Raw genomic sequence first — 17,921 nt, 5'->3', positions numbered from 1 at the left:
GCAGTGTATGCCCAGCGCGGCCGACAGACAGACATTTCCTGTGTCAGGGAAATGTCTCCTCCCCCGGGGGCGGAGCGCGGATGTCGGGCTATACACTGTGAGATTTCTCTCACAGTGTATGCCGGCGACATCTGCGGCTGGCAGCCGGCCAGATAAAATGTTTGTCGGTCTGACAGACATTTTATCTGGCTGTGTATGCCCAGCATAAGTGACATTCATTTGTGGGATAATATTCAATTATAAGGAGAATGAGCACCAGGTAAATTGTACCTCCCATTGCAGAGTGACGGTCAAATCCAGGAAGAAATATAGATATATATATATATATTCTCCCAAAACTGAGGCAACACATCCAATAATAGAAAAGATATTTAGCCACCAGTATTCATAGACACGATTGTAATTGTATCCATACCCAAAGTGCAAAATATTATTGCATATCCTAGCAAATGTTCAGGCATGGAGGGACTTGTAAACCATTAGCCCATGTTCAAGTATAGAGGGAGCATATCAGCATCATCCTATAGGTGTATACTCCTCATGAGTCACCGGCCAGTGCACGTAGTCCCATCCTGTGCAAATAGCCCGACAGCCAACACCTTCCTCATGAGCCCCAAATACTATCCAACCATACAAGAGGCTTGCAAGCAGTAAACCCTGTGTTAGGGTATTTATTAGGTGGTCATGGTTTCAGGGACCGTATCCCCTTCCTCAGGACAGCAATACAGTTGAAAATATTTGGAATAAGAGGAAATATCAGTTTAGGAGATATGAATTTGATTTACATGTGACATCCAGTATAATAGCGGACACATGTAACACACGGCTGACTGCAGTACAGCATTGCGGTAGCAATTAGTGAAGAGGAAATATGCATGTACTGTATTTGTGTTTACCCTCCACTGGGAAATGAGACTGCTATAACCTCAATGTAGAAGTGAAGCCAAATTTTATGTACTTCTAACATACAAGCAATGTGGCTCCAGGGCATTCTGGGTCATGACCGTTCCTAATTTGTGACTGGTATCTCTGGGCTGGTTTACGGTGTCGCTTTTAGTGACTTGTTATGTACACATCAGAGAGCCTCCTCCTAATTACGCTCTTCCCTTTACATATTTGTGAATAGTCACAGAAGTTCCTGAGCCGGCACCTTCCCTGTGTGCAGGAAATGTGTCCATCACATGCGTCCCACGGGATGTTACACTCCTGCAGCTGTCGCTCATCCAGATCCTGACCATCAAAGCTGAGAACCTCTGCACTGAGCCTCCGGTCAGATGTCAGTATTCCCGCATAGTGGAGCTTCTCCTGCAGGCTGGACTGGACGCCACAATAGTAAGAGCTGACTTATGAGCATTGCAATGATACTACTGTACGAAGAGGCATCTGACATCATTCACAGACAAAGATATTTCACTTTGGAAGGTCTGAGAAAAGGGGCATACAAAGGAAATGATAGGCTGTGAGGCCGGGAATCGGGATACACTCAGTATCCCGGCACAGGGGATGTCGGTGCTTAGAATACCGCTGATCCGGTACCCATCCCGTGAAAACAATAGATTTTTTGTTTTTAGTTATCAAATAGATACAAGTTAAGGTCTGAGAGGCGTTTTGTGTCACGTCCACTCGACAAAGAGCCAAGCCCAGCTTCTGGCTGCAGAGTCCTGGCCTTGTCGTCGGGTGGAGGAATTGTCATATACAGTGTAGGTGACTGGGTATCATTACTCTGTGCAGAATATATAGGACAGGTGACTGGGTATCATTACTCTGTGCAGAATATATAGGACAGGTGACTGGGTATCGTTACTCCTTTTGTAAAATATACAGTGTAGGTGACTGTATATTCTGCACAGAGAGTAACAATACAGTCACCTACAGTGTATATTCTGCACAGAGAGTAACAATACAGTCACCTACAGTGTATATTCTGCACAGAGAGTAACAATACGCAGTGTAGGTGACTGTATTGTTACTCTCTGTGCAGAATATACACTGTAGGTGACTGTATTATTACACTCTGTGCAGAATATACAGTGTAGGTGACTGTATTATTACACTCTGTGCAGAATATACAGTGTAGGTGACTGTATTGTTACACTCTGTGCAGAATATACTCTGTAGGTGACTATGTATTGTTACTCTGTGCAGAATATACGCTGTAGTAGGTGACTGTATTGTTACACTCTGTGCAGAATATACCCTGTAGGTGACTGTATTATTACTCTGTGCAGAATATACAGTGTAGGTGACTGTGTATATTCTGCACAGAGAGTAACAATACACAGTCACCCACACTATATTCTGCACAGAGTGTAATAATACAGTCACCTACAGCGTATATTCTACACAGAGAGTAACAATACACAGTCACCTACACTGTGTATTATTACACTCTGTGCAGAATATATAGTGTAGGTGACTGTGTATTGTTACTCTCTGTGCAGAATATACACAGTCACCTACTACAGCGTATATTCTGCACAGAGTGTAATAATACAGTCACCTACAGCGTATATTCTACACAGAGAGTAACAATACACAGTCACCTACACTGTATATTCTGCACAGAGTGTAACAATACAGCCACCTACAGTGTATATTCTGCACAGAGAGTAACAATACAATGTAGGTGACTGCGTATTGTTACTCTCTGTGCAGAATATACAATGTAGGTGACTGTGTATTGTTACTCTCTGTGCAGAATATACACTGTAGGTGGCTGTATTGTTACACTCTGTGCAGAATATACACTGTAGGTGACTGTATTATTACACTCTGTGCAGAATATACACTGTAGGTGACTGTATTATTACACTCTGTGCAGAATATACCCTGTAGTAGGTGACTGTGTATTGTTACTCTGTGCAGAATATACCCTGTAGTAGGTGACTGTGTATTGTTACTCTGTGCAGAATATACCCTGTAGTAGGTGACTGTGTATTGTTACTCTGTGCAGAATATACCCTGTAGTAGGTAACTGTGTATTGTTACTCTGTGCAGAATATACGCTGTAGTAGGTGACTGTGTATTGTTACTCTGTGCAGAATATACCCTGTAGTAGGTGATTGTGTATCGTTACTCTTTGCAGATCAGACTGTTCCATACTCCTGATAAGGTGCTGTCACACATCTCCTCCAAGTGCCTCTCTTACCTGGTGCTATTTCAACTTAGGTTTCAGGTGAGATTTTATTTTCTCCTTTTTATGAATAATAGAATAAAGCATCCTGTTGTTAGTAAGGGACATGTCTCCATACTTGGTGTCAGTTTCTATATATATATATAAATTTTGTACAGTGTGGGGGGCGAATATGATTGTTGTTGCCCTAAAACAGCAAAATAATCCACCTCCTCCCTGGTAGAGACAACATAGCCAAATGTTCCAACTAGGAAACAAATATAATATATTCTTATACTGTAAATATATAAATAAATGTAAATCAGTTACTACTCAGCTGATGTGAAAACATTGCTATTGGTTATTTGGCTGCCTTATGACAGAAGCACACTGTTCTTATCTCTGTATCAGCTGTAGTTTTGTAGAGAACAGAAATGTTACATAAAGTAAATTGTAGTGATTGGGGAATAGTGGACATGAGAGCTGACGCTGCGGCTTTGTACATTTTGTTAAATGAATTCCGGTAGGGTTATAGTTGCAGCCCAGCATCTCAGTACACTTACAGTGGTGATTGGCTGTGTCTGCCATGCAAAGAAGACACAAACTATAAAGAGAAAGATGCCTCACTTTACCTCTTGTAGCGGCTCAGTCACGCTGGGTGTCTCGTGGCGTATTGAGGCTAGGTGTATGAGGACACATCTGTATCTAAATGTAATCCAGACAGGGCCATGGACAAAGCGTTAGTGTATTAATGGGTTACTTCATCTTATATATCTGATAGGTTGGTATTTGTAAATAAATGGTTTAGAGCAGAGGTGGCCAACTAGCCAGAGGCACAGAGCCCAAAAATATCTGTAGGTATATCAGAGCCATGATCATGCGCACAGCCAAAGGCGCTGGTGCAAAAAGGGGTGTGGCTTTGTGCCAGCTAGGCCACGCCCCTGGTATGATGTTTGTAGGAGCGCAGAAGCCCCTCGTGTCACCCTAGCCCCCCATTTGTCACTCCAGAAGCCCCTCGTGTAATAACAGCAGCTGCTCCATGTGTCACTTCAGCAGCCCCTCATGTGTGACTCCAGCCTCCTATTTGTCACTCCAGCAGCCCCTTATGTGTAACATCGGCAGACCCTCATGTGCCACTCCAGGGTTCACTCCAGCCCCAACATGTCACAAATAAAATGAAAAAGATAAATAAATAAAACAAACACAGCTCTTGCGTTACTTGCGGACTGTCTGGCCACTGCGTCCTTCTCGTGACTGCAGGTTTAGTCACAAGTTGAGCACCGCCTCCTGTTTATGTTGTGACATCATCATGTCGCCCATACATGCCTGCGGAGCCGAGCAGACTGCTGCAACAAAGGACAAGCCTCATCTGAGCAGCTACGCGCCAATCAGAGGTGACAGTCATGGGAGCTGCATCAGAAGAACGGAAAAGCCACATGCGGCTCGAGAGCCACGGGTTGGTCACCGCTGGTTTAGAGTTTTGGATAGAGCTAGAGTGCGTGGTCCTGTATGTTTGTTTTGCCTCAGACTCCCCGTTCTAGTTGCACCACCCGTGAATGTACGGTATGTGTTTTACATGAAGCGTGCTGTGCCTGTTTCCCTAGAATGAGGTGAATTATCATTGGCTGCAGTTCTGCCAGAAGAGTCTGTGTCAGGATCCAGGATCCAATACATTGATGCCATGTCTGACATCTCTATTATCTGTTTGCAAAGGAATCCTGGCAGATAAGAGGATACAAAACACAGGTAGGAGTTTAAAGAAAATATTCTCCTTTTTTATTTGTGCTCCTTGATTCTTCTCTGCTTATACTTAACAATAGAGACACACAGTGGAGGGTGGCAGAGAGCTGCAGATACAAACAGAGGGTAGTCTAACATGGAGGGGAATATAGAGTTGGGTAAGAGGGGAAGGATGGTTCCCAGATTGTGCGATGCACAGTAATGGAGTAAAATTAAGCGGGTAGTAAAGTTGAGGATAGTCTGGATTGGGGTGAGGCAAGAGTTGGGAAGAGTAGAGAGAAGCAGATTACAGTAATTGTAGTGGGAAATGATGAGGGCTTGATTGAGATTTTTAGTAGAATCCAGGGCCAGGAAGGGGCCAGATTCTATAAATATTGCAGAGGTGGAAAGAGCAGGACTGGGAAAAGACTTTTATGTGGGAGAAAAAGAAATGGCAGAGTCAAGTGTGCCACATAGACATCGGACTTGGGGAACAGAGGTCTGGGGATAGACGCGTAAATTTGGCATAGAAGTGGTAGCGAAGTCCAAAGAAACTGATACGCTCACAGGGGGAAGATGTTTAGAGGGAGAAGAGAAGGGTGCCAAGGACAGAACCTTGGGGAACCCCTACGGGAAGGGGAAGCGGAGAGGAGGTGGAGCTAGGTGTAGATACAAAGGAGCAGTTGGACAAGTGGTAAGAGAAAGCTGATTCGAAGGAGGATTTGGAGAACGTGGTGGTTGATAGTGTAAAATGCTGCTGTGAGGTCATTGTGTATAAGAAAAGAGAACTGGACACATATCTGTACATTTTTGCAATTAAATATATAAAAAACTATTTTATTTTGGACATTAAGTATTTGAACATGAATGATCAGACTTTTGTGTTCCAGATCATCTGCTGGGGATCCTGGTGCCTCTTGAAAATGTCATTGAAAGATTCTGCTCTACCTACATCACTTACCTATCAACAGCTCAATGCCAACCCCTTGCACTAGATGCAGACTTCAGCAGCCAGTTCTCCTGTCTCTTGGATTTCCTAGAAGTCTTGGTTGCCTTAAGGATTGAACTGAAATTAAATGTCTTCCTTTGCAGACATGTTGTATCGGTGGTCCTTCCTCAGGCCTTGAATCTAATTTCCTCACCTGTTCTTTACTTTGTTAAGAAGCAGGTCCTCCTGGTGCTAAAGAGGTGTCTGTTATATAGAGCTGGGGAAGACTTTCTACCTTCTCACTTTGTGTCTCACCAGCAAGATGCAACATTGGTACAGGACATGGCTGTCCTGGCTGGGACCCTGCTCGGGGCAGTACAGAATGGCTGGCTGCTACAGCTACCAGTCAGTGACAGATTGAGCAGCTTTGGAGGTGTCAGTGAGGAATCTGCTTCTGGCCCTGACCTGGGGATGCTGGGAGCAGTGAGTCTTTCTGTTGTCAAAGCCCTGGAAATCTGGTTCTGCGATGAAGCATTCAGTAGTAGAGTTACAGGTAATACAAACATACATTTAAAAAATGTTCACAATATATTGTAAGAGTTTTAAGTAGGGGAAAACAGCGGTTATTTGCATTGCTGAGAGATGACCTAAAAATAAGTCGTTAGTATACAGTGGTCTCAAACCTGTAGCTCGTGGTCTTAATTTTGGTAGCTCAACTACAGTAGCTGCAGTACTGCCGAGTCAACTAGGATGAAGTGACCTCTGACATGTGCTCCCCTGTGGCGTCGACCCCATGAGTTGAGCCACAGGGAACCACGTCAGGTGATTGCCGCAGCCTCTAAAGCAATCACCTGACTTGGTTCCCCCCACGGCGTCTACACTACGGCGGAGCGAGTGACTCCCGTCCAGCCCTCCCGGAAAATCACATAGCAGCTCTTCCTATATCGTTTTGCTCCTCTTCTGCATGTACCTCCTTGGAGCCGGTAATTAACAGTGAAATGCGCCTGTGCTTACATTTTATTTACAAACTACAACAATATCACTGTAACAATTAAATGCATTGTTATTTTCTATGAAACCTTTTTTTCATTAAATTACTTTCAATTGTTCGGTTATTAGCCAACTTTTTTTTTTTTTAGATAAGTTTAGTATCTCTTCAGGTTTCATTTTTCTATGGTAGCTCACACCTTAATTAAGGTTGGTGACCACTAGTATACAGCGATGGAACTCTTGGGCCATGCACAGGTTGATAAACTAATTTACAGCACACGTTGTCAACCACAAGGTGGTGCTGTTTTTTATGTAACAAGAAATGTGTCAGTAATGTAATGTACTCAATAGAAGATTGCCACATCAAGATTTCCGTGTAAAAGTATTCTTGTTCCGGATATGCTACAAAGCTTGGGTGAAGAAATGCACACAGATATGCTAACGTTTTCTAGGTTTCTAACGCAGATAAAGGTGTATTATTGATTCATGTTAGTGTTTTCTTTTCCTATTGAAATACAATATAGCCTGTCCCATTTATATTGTATAAAAAGGCATAAAAGGTATATTTTTAGAAAAATAGATGCATAGCAACCAAATCTCTATAACTATCATGGCAGGATTTTTCAGCCAATATCTCCTAATTACAAGTCTCATCTAAAGGTCCCCTTTACTTAAATAAATAAAATAAAAAGAACCTCATTTACAGTGTATATGTATATTGACTTATATTTTAAGTCAATTCTCCATCTATCTGAAACAAAGACCGTCTGTACTTGTTGATGTCCTTCCTTACCATCAACCCCACCATGTATATCAAACCCTAACTTCGATATACTGTTATCCCAGAACAAAATTGATTTGAATCCCCAGGTTCCAGTGTAACTGCTAATACTGTAGAGTATGGGGTTCCCACGTATTTTAAAGTTACTTAAGGCCCAGTAATGGCATACATCATCAGTAGAATATAACCGTGCAACATGCAGCGCGTTTTCTAAAAAAAAAATAAAAAATTCTACTTTGCTGCAGTTGGGCTTCTGAAGTAGCCTCTCGTATGTGTGATAATATACAGTATATCAAATTAGAAAGCTCTTTAGTCTCAAAAGGAATGGTGAATAAATTAGACCTCCCATTGGCCTACAGGCATCTAGCCAGATACAACAACTCCTACTGTAGCTGGTATTACAGTGGATCCTACTGCCTGGCTAGTTTGAGGACCGCATTGTTTCTTTATAATGTAAGAACTATGCCATAAAAGTACGCTTTGCAGCTCCTTGTGTGGGAGACTGACTGTTGCTGGGCGATATGCTCCCTCCAGTGTGAACTGGGAAGTGAAATGTTTTCCTGCAAAACTTCCGCAGAAGCCGTTTTTCTCGATAATTGTCATGATAGGATCCCACAACCCTCTTTAGCGTCACCACAAATCATCTGATGTTATTTTGTCTCTGGGTTCCTCCCAAATCTGATAACTGTTGTTTACCAGCAGTAATTTGGGAGGACACGGTGGAGAGTTCTCCTGCCATGGGTTTGGTGGTATCCATGAGTGTGGAAACCCAATGTTCTGCCTCACCTACTCTCATTTGTTGAAGGTCATGGTGCATCAATGACAAATTAGATTTTACTTCCCATATTTTGTCCATCCCTTGTTTCTCATAGGCAGTAGTAAATGATCCCCGCCAAACTGGTCTGTTGAGACCATTGGGGTGAGATTATGGGGAGCCAGGTGCATTTCCCCACAATGATATAATGTAGGTATAATAATGCAACAACTTCCCTGTTAGAAGGGGTGGGGAGCACAGGAGCCTGGAGTCAGGATCTTTTCAAGATACGGGTAAACCCACTTGCAACCCCTTTTAGCAAATATATATTTGTTTTTATTTAATCTTTTTGTGGTCACATCTCATGCACCCCAGTTTTAGCTCTTTTAGACCAGCTTGTGCCAGGTGCTTTCCTAAGTGTTGTAAAGCTGATATGCTTGGTGGAGGTCTAAAGTTGGATATACACTGATAGATATATCGCCCTTTCCATTGAATGGGCGATATATAAAGGCGAGTCAGAAATGATCCGCACTCTGGCTGTAGAATTTATTTTAATCAACTTTAAGAAAATACAAATACATTATTTATCGACATAATCTCCCTGCTTTTCAATACACTTTGTCTATCTGTCATCAAGCTTTCATATTCCCTCATTAAAAAATGTTTTAGGCTGGGTGGGTCCTCAAACTCGAGTCTGTTGTGTATTTTTGCATAGGCAGAGCCATGGCTGATTTGCAAATGATTCGCAAAATATAATCCACTGTCACTCGTCTTTCCAACAAAATCCATTCACGTGCACGCTCAGTGTTCTCATCAGTCGTGGACGGGCATCCGGCTCCTTCTTCATGGCTGACACTTGTGCTACTTTCTTGGATCTTCTCTATCCATTCATACACTTTCTCCATATTGTGCACAAAGTCACACCCTCAGACCACAAAAAAACCAATCACTGCACTCTGCTCTTCTTTCGTGCAAATCACAAGTGGGGCAGACATTTTTTCTTGCCCCGCAGTCACAAATGAAATGACGGAACACGTTCAAACCTGCACAGCAGTGACTGGGGAGACACTGACCTAGTACGGAAAGCGTTGATAAGACAGTGCAGCCAACAGAAGTTTTAATATAACTGGAGTGCGGATAAGTTTTGACTTATTCTTGTATCTGTAGTGCATATGCTGGTGTGTACAGCGGATACGTCTGAGAACGAACGACGTTGCAGACATGTCCGATCTGCTGTGCAGCACAGTAGATGAAGATCTATCTTGCAGACATATAGTTTCATCTGCTGGTGTGTATGGGAAGCCTTCCGATACCCTGTACATATGCTGCAGGTACACGGCGGTGAGTGACAGCTCAACTCGGCTTAAATGCCCGCCCAGTTGTGACGTCAGCGGTAACTGTGCAGACACATTGCCAGAACGATTGGTAAGCGTGTATCCAGCTTTACCTTCAAAAGCCTGGGTGCTGGTGAGCTTCAAACCAGAAAGCACATCTAATGTTTAACACTAATGTGATAGTAATTATAATGCTGATCGATAGCGTAGGACAGACCAGATGGGCAAGACTTTGGCACAGTTGGTCAGCTTATAAAATGTTGCAGAAAATTGAAGCTTACATTCCCTGTTTATAAAGTATAGAGAATACAGCTTGGAGTGTCTTAAATATATTTTGAGTGCAGAGCTTCTGTGACATTTTTTTAAATAATGTGGTCACATACTGTACCACATGCATCCCAGATAAAGGAGGGGTGAGTGCAGTTGGTCAATGCCATATGTGTGTGTATGTATATAATTATATATATATATATATATATATATATATATATATATATATGTAGCACTGTGCAAATGTTTTAGACAGGTATGGAAAATTGCTGCTAAGTAAGAATGCTTTCAGAAATATTTTGATCAATTAGCAAAATGCAAAGTGAACGAACAGAAGATAAATCTAAATCAACTCAATATTTGGTATGACCACCCTTTGCCTTCAAAACAGCATCAATGCTTCTAGGTACACTTGCACACAGTTTTTGAAGGAACTCGGCTGGGAGGTTGTTTTAAACATCTTGGAGAACTGACCACAGATCTTCTGTGGATGTAGGCTTGCTCAAATCCTTCTGTCTCTTCATGTAATCCCAGACAGACTGATGATGTTGAGATCAGGGCTCTGTGGGGGCCATATAATCACTTCCTGGACTCCTTGTTCTTCTTTACGCTGAAGATGGTTCCAATGTTTTCTTGCATAGTTGAGTCGCTTGGCCTTGTTTCCACATTGAAGGTATGGCTTTATGCCTGCAATTCTTCCATGAAAAACATTACTGGCAAGACGTCTCCGAACAGTAGATAGGTGTACCTGGGTCCCACTGGTTTCTGCCAGTTATGAGCTGATGGCACTGCTGGACATCTTCCGATTTCGAAGGGAAGTAAGCATGATGTATCTTTAAACGGATGCGCTAAGTTTCCTTGGTCGACCGCTGTGTCTATAGTCCTCAACGTTTCCTGTTTCTTTGTGCTTCTTCAAAAGAGCTTGAACAGCACATCTTGAAACCCCCGGTCTGCTTTGAAATCTTTGCCTGGGAGAGACCTTGCTGATGCAGTATAATTACCTTGTGTCTTGTTGCTGTGCTCAGTATTGCCATGGTGTATGATCTGTGACATGAAACTGTCTTCTACAACCACACCTTTGTAGCAGAGTCTGGCTGTTCCTCACCCAGTTGTAAGCCTCCTACACAGCTGTTTGTTTCAGTTAATGACTGTGTTTCAACCTACATATGAAAATTATGATCATCATAATTTGGTATAATTGGTTAATCATACACCTGACTTTGTGCAAGTGTACCTAGAAGAATTGATGCTGTTTTGAAGGCAAAGGGTGGTCACACCAAATACTGATTTGATTTAGATTTCTCTTCTGCTCATTCACTTTGCATTTTGTTAATTGACCAAAATAAACTATTAACACTTTTATTTTTGAAAGCATTCTTACTTTGCAATTATTTTTTCCAAACCTACCTAAAAGTTTCCATTATGTGTATGTATATATGCACACACGTGTGTGTGTGTGTGTGTGTGTGTGTATGTATATATATCGCAAAGGAGATGGGCGGCACTCAAGGGACTTTTAGAAAAACAAATAGTCACACTGTCACAGCGCAAATGTGTTTTTGTAAAAGTCCCTTGAGTTCCGCCCATCTCCTTTGCTCTATTTTGATGTCTGGGAGTGCACCAGAGCATCCACAGTTTCGCTACAGCTAAAGTGCCGGATCGTGTGCGTGTTATACATTAATGTGTGCACTATTTTAAATATAGACATGTGGATTCAAAAGACATTGTACAGAAGTCACTTGAAAGAGCGATTGTCACCTAGATGCATTAGGGGCTGTTGTCGGCCAGTAACAGAGACTTCACTTCACCTTGTAGGATTTTATGCACTAGTGGGAGCCACATTTTCTTGAAATAGGCTTGGAACATGATTTTACCCACAATAGACGTGGAATAGGAAAGTGGTTAAACCAAAATGTGTCTCCGTATTCCCAGATATCAGGGTCATCCTCATTTTTATAGACCTCCCACTTCCCCCTTTATAATAAATGAAATGCTGTAATCTGGTTTGTGAACCTGTTTCCTGTGTGACCTTTTGCCCACATAGTGAGGAGATAAACTGTAGGAAGAGAGCCTAAATATCCAGAGTTCTGTTAGGTGTATACAGTAAAGATAAACGCAAGATAAACAGGACTGTTATAGCCTCCAGCTTCAGTCCTTGGGCTCTTCTTGGCGTTTGTGTATCTAAACTTGCTATAAACACATAAAAGCTATATATAGATCCTTGATGCATACAAGACATATTGGACAGTAGTGACGTTCATATGGGGAAACACTTGCAATAAATATATGGCTAATTGAACTTATCACTGTTTGATAGTAATCTTTGTAATTCCCAGTTTGTTTTTTTTAAACTTCTTAAATTCCAAGAGTATTTCTACTTCAGTCCTAAGTATCATTGATGTGTCAAGCCAGAGGCCAGACAAACACTACAGCAGAGCTGAAGTTGTGTCTGGTGATTCTCACCAGATAAGGAGTCTGATGATCAATGTTATGTCATTGCAGGTCATGCTGATGTTGTGATGGATCTGCACACTTTCATGGCTCGCTTACTGGATTTTCTAAGGTATCATCTTAAGTGGAAGGATCCGGTGCATCCCTGCGAATGGGTGTCTCTCACCTTCATAGAGCAGGACGATGACATGCTGGAGGTAGCAAAGTGTTTGCTTCAGATGTACCTCCACCATCCAAGGTGAGAATACTCAGCCTATTGCCTTCCGGCAAATACCTGAGTTTTGTGTTACTAGCAGCACGAGGCTGAGGAGCTGTAAGAGTCAATAAGGTTCCTCGCTGCAGTGAATAGAGACAGTGTTGCTCTTGAAACTGTTCAATAATAAATAAAGTGCCTTACACAAAACATCTGGTAATGTAACCAGAATAGCTTGCCGTATTAGGCATAACTGGCTTCTCATTTCTGTTTCAGCCTCCGGTCTTGTTCTTCTGAAAGTAAGGGAGCCATGACTTGTCCTTCACATCAATGTGGCAGCAACCCTCACTGCATCTTTCTGTCCCTGCTGAGCAATGTTTCGTTTGATGCTTCTGTCCTGCTGGACTTCCTGATCTCCTCAGAGACCTGCTTTCTGGAATACATTGTCAGGTATCTGAAGCTGGTGAAGGAAGACTGGCCACAATTCTGCCTAATTTGCACTTTTTTTGATGACTCAGTGTCTCTCCGGTCACATCCCTTATCTACAATCCCTGTCTGCTCCATACAAGAGCAACGGGCGGGCATGTCACCAGTGCAAGAAGAATGCATTAGCCTTCCCCATCTGCACACCTCTACTTTGGTCCCTAGTACTCCTGCCTCTGGTCCAAATGATCATTCCAGGCCTTCAACACCTCCTAGCCTGTCTGGCTGTGAAAGCTCACCCTCTCAGAATGCCCTACAACGCCTTGTAGCATATGACAGCTCTGAAGATTCCGAATCAGAAAATGCCGAGAGTAATTGCCTTATCGCCATACACAGTGCTGGGGCTGACAGCAGATCTATAGATAAACACATGGAGAGACTGGGGCTGAGAGCAGGTCATCCAGTGTTCCTGTCCAAACCAAGTGCACAAGCTGGAAGCAACACCTGTCAGACCACCAGCACCCAGCAGAAATCAGCACAGTGTTTGGAAGATCTGCGAGAAGCCATTTGTAGACTGCATAGAAAGAAGCTTTTTCCATATAACCCTTCTGCATTGCTAAGACTGCTTGCACATGTCAGTATTCTCAGCAAAGCATAAAGCAATAGGAATAGCCACACTGAATAACTCACTACTACAAAATAATATACTTCTATATGTGCTCAATCAAGGGAATAGGCTGGTGCTGTAAACCAGTGGTGTTTACAGCACCAGTGTAATCTAATCAACTCCAGGGGACCTTCAATAAATCCCTGGGTGTTTTTCAGCAGATCTTGTGTGTTAACTTCTTTGGTGACATACATATATAATGCAAAGCTGAACCAAATAAGGCAGGGAAATAGCTTCATGTTTAGCAAACCCAAAGACAGCTGCTTTCCTAAGGATTTCTGAAATATGGAGCTATTTCTCATTCCTTGCTTGCCCCAGTGTAGCAAGTCATTTTTTGGCATGAGCTATATCCATGCGAAAGTATAATTCACCTCACACCTCAGTAATGTCACAAGTTCCTAGCGAATCAGTGGGATTCTTAGAACTGATAGCTCATCCCACAAAGTGTCCGCCTATACTGTGTTTATACACTTGTTGGCACCATTTATGCCAGCGGTCTTGTAAGACCATCAAAACAATGGAACCAAGTCTCAAGGACAGTGTGTTACTCCCAGGTGAATGAAGGTCATATTGTATTAGGCAGATTATAAACTGCACACACTACACATCGCTTTTAGGCTGTTGTGCTGCATACAGTCATACTGTTTCTGTATATCAGTGTTTTGTGCCAGGAGTAGGAGAAGCATTACATGTTCATAACATAGACTTACAGGAATTCTTATTTAAACCTATTTGGCAATTACTTTAGTTACATATGATATTATGTTTACATGCAAGAAAAAGTGGACAGTTCACTGTGAAATTAAGCAAATGGGTCAATTAAATGTTTACAGACACAGATGTTAGGGGGACAACCTGTTAGTCATCCAGTTCCTAATGCTAGATAAGAATGTGGAGGTCGGTTTATGGATGAGCCATCGTTTGGGAGAAGCCATGTGAGATTCTCTGACTAACATTGACCACAGAATACAGCATCTCAAGCACTGGATCTGTTCTGCTATTGAATGGTGTAAATATCCCACTTGTACCTCAGTAGTGAGAATGGCTTTTGCCTATTGTGCTTACTTGCTGTGGACCCACATGGTAAATGGCATCCTACTGGGGGCCTTTATTTTGTAGACAGACCTTTGGGTCCAGTAGACAAGGTTTACCATATGGTTAAGTCCTTGGGGAAAAGCAGGGGCTGAGGACAAATTACATAGTGTCCAACATTATTAAAGCATGTTACTTGAAGGTATTGCTATAGAACTCTATCAACCTTTGATAAGTACCATTTGTATTTGCCAGGAGATGTAGTTTTAGGTCAGCTCAATGTCACACTTTTAGCCGATGTTTGTTGTTCTCCTTCAGCTGAACAATGTCTCCAAACTTCTTATCAGTGGGAGGTGAAAGAATGTTCTGTGCAACAAATTCCTCAGTGCTCCCACTGGCCACAGCTACAGATCAGTCGCTGCCCTCCCAGTGTCCCACTGGGCTCATAGTAATCGCCCTCACACTTTAATACTTTTTATTTATCAGTTTGTGGGGCAGGGATTAAGGATTACATATACACGTTTTAGTATATTTGCAAAGATATTAGACCCATAAACGCAGTCGATGCTTGATGCACTAGTATCTGTATTGTGAAATAAACAGCTGTGTAGATAACACTTCCATTGTTGCATTGTATTATGTTTCTTCTGCATTGACAAGAGATCCTTATCAAATTGTCAACATCCTTTACAGTGCTAGACCTTTTCTTTCCCAACATGTATTTGTGCATTTCTAATCTATAAGAGATGGTCAGCAGTGGTTGGTTGTCCGATATGTCCTCTGCTGCTCAGTTCTACTTCCACAAATCTTACGGACTCATGTTTCCTTGCCAAAGGTTTGACTTCAATTTCTTGAATGCAAAATGAGTCAGTGCTGTGTGTACAGTACACAGTATGTGCCTGTTTCTCCAGGAGAAATCAAGCAGAGTAGCATACAAAATATAGATCTATATTCTAGACTTTGAAGGGTCAGGGGGCTTAGTTGTTTTTTTGAACAACTCAAAGAAAGGTCTTTTGCAGGGAGAAAATAAAGAGAAAATTCAAACGCCAATTAAAGCAGATAAAATAGAATGCTTTATCATTGTTTGTGGTTTTATTTACATGTGGACAAAATTACAAATATAAAATTTAGTGTGTGTAAAGAATGTTTAGGTCTAACAAAAATGTCTCCTCCTGACCCGTCCGCAGCAGACAACACTGAGTTAAGGAGTTTTTATAACTTCATGCAGCTTTAGGCTTCATAAAAAAAAAAATAACTGGGATAAACCCCAACTTACAACTCTCTTAAGTAACAATAAAACTGTAAAATTTGTTTTGTAGCCACATGATACCAGAGAGAATAACATAATGGAGCACTTAGCTTTCAGGTCTCACAAACGCTGTTGGAAGTTGCACTTAACTTCATATGTCCCTGGTCTACATGTACATTAAGGCAGCACTTAAAAATAGTATTAAAAATAAAAAAAAAGGCAATAGGAATTACTGTAAGAGGGAGGTACAGTCTCAGATTTCTACGTTTAGCAGAGGCTGATATGTACTAGTAACTGATTGTTACAGGTGTTAGAGAGAAGCTACAGTTACAGAAAAATACCTGTGTAATAGGTTTACATTAAAGCTATCATTAGACTGCCATCTCTCCCCAGGTGTACACGGACCACATGTGACTTTGGGTAAACACCAAGAGTACACTGGTAATAAAGTCTTACAAAAGTTGCATATCCTTTACAAGGGCAATGTCCCAGAAAGTCTTTTGCTGTTTGTTGAAAGCAGGCACAGCAGTGATAGGTGTTAACGGCAACGGGAAAATGCCAACTCTTCTGTGGTCTTCTCTGAAGCAGGCTGGGCGAGAGAGCTGTCCCCTCCCACACGCCACGTGTATGAGGTCATGTGCATAGCTAATCTTGTGTGTATTTTACACAGAGCTCCTCTTGTGTTCCTGTATATGGTATAAATAGAGACAGGGACGAGGTGGGGGTTACATTGTCAGCAGAGCACTGGGAAGTTAACCCTCTTGTGGTAGTAAGGTTCCTGCAGAGTAGTGCAATTAGTGGCTGTTCTCTTCTGCTCTGGATAGGTTGACTGTATGTATCCAAAAAAGAGGATGATGGATTGGCATTCAGCTCTACTACTGGATTATGCAGTAAATTTGATTAACTTGTTAACACCCCCCCCCTTCCCCCACGCTTATTGTTAGTCAACCATTTGTACTTCCAGAGGAGGCCGTAATACTTTGATCTTCATACTCCACGCCTCTCTAGCAAAACAAAAGGTGTAACTGTTGCCTTTCAAGAAAGCAGAACAAGGAGGCTCTAAGTTTTTTTTTTTTTTTTTTTAATGTTTGTATTTCTTTGTTTTGTTTATACTTTGTACTGAAAATGGGCCGGGCCTTGTCTCAAATATAGTTGGTCCCTAGAGAAAAGGACCATGCGCCTCCCGATCAATAGTATATCTCCAGCTGTAGTCCTCTGCCCCTGTCCCCTGCTGAAAGTCTGGCTAGATGATAATTACTGTCTTGCATAACTCTCTCTGTAAATCAGGGGTGGGCTATGGCCGATTATAGAACGCTGTTCAGCTAGCGGTCATGCTGGCCATTTACTATGCGTTTCTTTCCGTCCCCATTGGTTATTCGCTGGTCCTCATTCTCCTCGCTGTCGTCTTCTTCGTTGTCACTCCGATCATCACCGGACATCTGCACAGAGATAAGGACAGGTGTCGATAACATCTCCACATGCCGGGGTCACATTTAAACTTAAAAGGGCTATTAACTTAAAGTTACAAATGGTCTTGTATACAGAAAACATTAGTTCACAAGGTTGTAACATTTCATAAGCTTATAAGAACAGAAGGTAGGAAGAGATAAATTGTGGTGACACTACAGGAAGCCTGTTCTGGTCTGAAGTGGCTGATAACTGAACAGCAGTCTGCAGGCAATTCTGTCAACATACACAACACTTTACACCTATATAATAACTAGCAGGTCTGTCCCATCTCAGTGCGTGTGCCGTGGAAGCCAGAGTGCGCGCTCCGACAGGGGAGAGGTCATAGTGCAGTGGTGGGGCAGAGACTGAAATGACACGGCATGTGTTGGGTCTGTTATACTAGCGATATATACATACGTTAGGCTGGAAAATAAGAGATTATATAGGAATGTTTTATCTTGTAAAAGTATTGGTGTTGTATGCTAGATATGTCAGATATTCAAATTGGTTACAATGAAGATGAACAGTTTGGAATCTTGTGGTATGAGTTACTAAGATAATATGGGCGG

The 17,921-nt window shown here is 42.1% G+C and overlaps 2 protein-coding genes across 5 annotated transcripts in view; one reads left to right on the top strand and one right to left on the bottom strand.

Annotated features, from left to right (window-relative positions):
• LINS1 (lines homolog 1) overlaps positions 1-15,460 on the top strand; it is a 54,704-nt gene extending 39,244 nt beyond the window's left edge. For all 3 annotated transcript variants that reach the window (XM_088452713.1, XM_088452711.1, XM_088452712.1), the window contains exons 3-8: positions 1,127-1,332; positions 3,086-3,175; positions 4,717-4,858; positions 5,722-6,312; positions 12,391-12,577; positions 12,809-15,460. In XM_088452713.1, coding sequence (XP_088308839.1) covers positions 1,127-1,332; positions 3,086-3,175; positions 4,717-4,858; positions 5,722-6,312; positions 12,391-12,577; positions 12,809-13,613 — 2,021 coding nt within the window. In that variant the 3' untranslated portion in view covers positions 13,614-15,460. The remainder of the gene's footprint in view (positions 1-1,126; positions 1,333-3,085; positions 3,176-4,716; positions 4,859-5,721; positions 6,313-12,390; positions 12,578-12,808) is intronic.
• A 267-nt stretch (positions 15,461-15,727) lies between these two features.
• CERS3 (ceramide synthase 3) overlaps positions 15,728-17,921 on the bottom strand; it is a 123,664-nt gene continuing 121,470 nt past the window's right edge. For both annotated transcript variants that reach the window (XM_088452714.1, XM_088452715.1), the window contains exon 11: positions 15,728-17,342. In XM_088452714.1, coding sequence (XP_088308840.1) covers positions 17,226-17,342 — 117 coding nt within the window. In that variant the 3' untranslated portion in view covers positions 15,728-17,225. The remainder of the gene's footprint in view (positions 17,343-17,921) is intronic.

The sequence above is a fragment of the Taudactylus pleione genome, unplaced genomic scaffold (genome assembly GCF_031769625.1).
Source record: "Taudactylus pleione unplaced genomic scaffold, aTauple2 ptg000556l, whole genome shotgun sequence".
NCBI lineage: Eukaryota > Metazoa > Chordata > Amphibia > Anura > Myobatrachidae > Taudactylus > Taudactylus pleione.
The sequence above is the reverse complement of the archived record's forward strand: the minus strand, read 5'-3'. Positions and strand labels throughout refer to the sequence as shown.